At 31.1% G+C, this 2,357-nt stretch overlaps 1 protein-coding gene across 7 annotated transcripts in view; it reads left to right on the top strand.

The window, feature by feature from the left end:
• The window catches only part of LOC106470963 (charged multivesicular body protein 2b-like), a 38,108-nt gene that overhangs the window by 25,116 nt on the left and 10,635 nt on the right, over positions 1-2,357 (top strand). For all 7 annotated transcript variants that reach the window (XM_013931547.2, XM_013931545.2, XM_013931548.2 and 4 more), the window contains 2 exons: positions 77-127; positions 1,272-1,374. In XM_013931547.2, coding sequence (XP_013787001.1) covers positions 77-127; positions 1,272-1,374 — 154 coding nt within the window. The remainder of the gene's footprint in view (positions 1-76; positions 128-1,271; positions 1,375-2,357) is intronic.

The following is a 2,357-nucleotide window of genomic DNA, read 5'->3' as shown; positions in this document are numbered from 1 at the left end:
GTGTGTGTGTATATATATATATATATATATATATATATATACACACACACACATTCATCTATTATATGTTTTACAGGCAATGCACTCCAATGTGAAGTTAGCCAGTGCAATGGGACAGACAACAAAGGTATAACTAAAGTCAAAATTATGTCTTCTTTATTGTTGAGTTGATTTTTTTTTTTTAAAAAAGGTGTGATATTCCTTCTGTGAAAGGAAACCAGTAACCAACTAAAATCTTGGGGTTAAAAGTTTTTGTTGTCATTAATTGTACTTCAAATAGATCTTTTTCATCACCATTCGAGTGCATATTAATGTTTCAAGTTCCAAATTCGTTGTGTTTTGTCACATTTTTGGAATCAAATGATTTTAATTTTTTATATGTTCTGATAAAACATTTATTTTGAACAATATGTGGTATACACATTCCCTGAGGATAAGAATATATACAGATTGGCTCTTTTCCCTCCAAAAAAAAAAATGTTTCCTAAAAAAGGTTTACACTCAAATGGTGGCAAACATGTTTTTGTCAATCTAGTTCTACTTATAACCAGTGATGGAAATGGGGGTACACGCTGGTACATGCCGTGTACCTAGTTCTCAGTTTGTATTGGTCAAGTTTAGGTCTAAGGCCATGTCATTGCATTTGTTGATTTACTTTCAAAATATTATTGAACTACTATTTATTATTTATTTACTATTATGAATTTATATCAATAAGTTTGGTATGAAATTGTAGACTATAACTCAAATTTTAGTATTATACATTACTTAATTTAGAAGTAAATATTATAAGAACACACCTAAATATTGATTTTGTGTGTCATGTGGTATGTTGAATGTAGCATTTGTTCAAATTAGATGTTTGTGATGTCCAAATACAAAGTCTATAGTTTCTTACAAATTAGGAACTCAAATTACCAATATTGACAAGCTAAAATATAAAATAAGAACCTCCTATATTTTCTATTTGCTTTTTTATACCTATCACCCCACTGCTCCTTCTAAGTGTGTACCTAGTTCCTAAAACCCATTTCCTTTCCTGCTTATAACATAGTATCTGTTAGAAGAAAATCATTTAAAAGTGTCACATGGTATTTCTACCTTCTAGCCTTTTCCAGTCTTAGATAATGAATTAATAGTACTGATTCACCTGGAAGGACGAAAGACTTAAGTATACACACACACACACACACACACACACACACACATAAACTGTTCTATATCAAGAGCTTGTTTTTTAATACAAACATAATTATATCTATATTTACAAGGCTATGGGTGCAGTCAACAAACAAATGAAACCTGAGGCAATGATGAAAACAATACAAGATTTTGAAAAGCAGAATATGAAAATGGAAATGACGGAAGAAATGAGTAAGTCATTGTATTTGATTTGTTTATTTCTTGTGGTTCATGAATACTTTTATTTAAAAAAAGCTACAAGTGAACTAGTGATTGTACAGTAAATACTGTATTTATCAAAGTTTTGTTTATTTTTTCATTTTATGTACTTTTTCTCGCATATATTCATTAATAAGTTTTGTTGAGCCACTAAATTTATAAATGTTTGATAATAAATGATTCTAATTTATGTGATTCATATTAAAATTCTGAAAGTACATTATACTTGGCTATTCTTTACCTTTCTGTTTGATTTCCTGTGGTGGACACAGCAGATAGCCCAATGTGGCTTTGTACCAAAACAAACAAACGTTACCTTTCTACTTAACTTTGACCTTTAGAAACCTAGAATTATAAACTTGTTTTAATTTGAGTAGTTCAATGTTATTGATGCAACTATGAAGCATGGTTATTCACATCAGTAACTTGTAGTCATGCTTGTAGGTTTGCAATTTCCAGTGGATTAATCTCTGTGGGGCTGTGCCATGATGCATACATGTTTTGGAATTAGAGCATATTAAGGTTTTGATTAACTTGGATCAAAGGATTAACTATGAGCTTAAGGTTTAGTGGTAGAGGATTACCTGTATAGCCTTCACCATATTATAATTCTTAGTCACTGGATCTGTCTAAACTTGTTATTGCATGATGAAAAAACCCTATAACCCAAGCACTTTTGAAAGGTGTACTTTTCCTCTTCAGGAGCAAACTAGGAAAGTTTGACCCAGACAAAGAAAGGTCGACCTTTCAAAAGAGCTCGGGTTATAGGGTTTTATTATCTTGTATCAAGACGTATTGATCCTACATGTTTTTCTGAGATCATGAATAGACTTGTTAGTGAACAGATATGTTAGGTCTGTGTCCTGAAGTTTGAGATATGATAGTATTTCATTACCTAAATCAGTTGTTTCCAACCTGTGATATGTCTACTCTTGGGGTGTGTGTGCAGATAACTT

This window comes from Limulus polyphemus, unplaced genomic scaffold (genome assembly GCF_000517525.1).
Source record: "Limulus polyphemus unplaced genomic scaffold, Limulus_polyphemus-2.1.2 Scaffold4323, whole genome shotgun sequence".
Lineage (NCBI taxonomy): Eukaryota > Metazoa > Arthropoda > Merostomata > Xiphosura > Limulidae > Limulus > Limulus polyphemus.
This window is presented reverse-complemented; position numbering and strand designations above follow the sequence as displayed.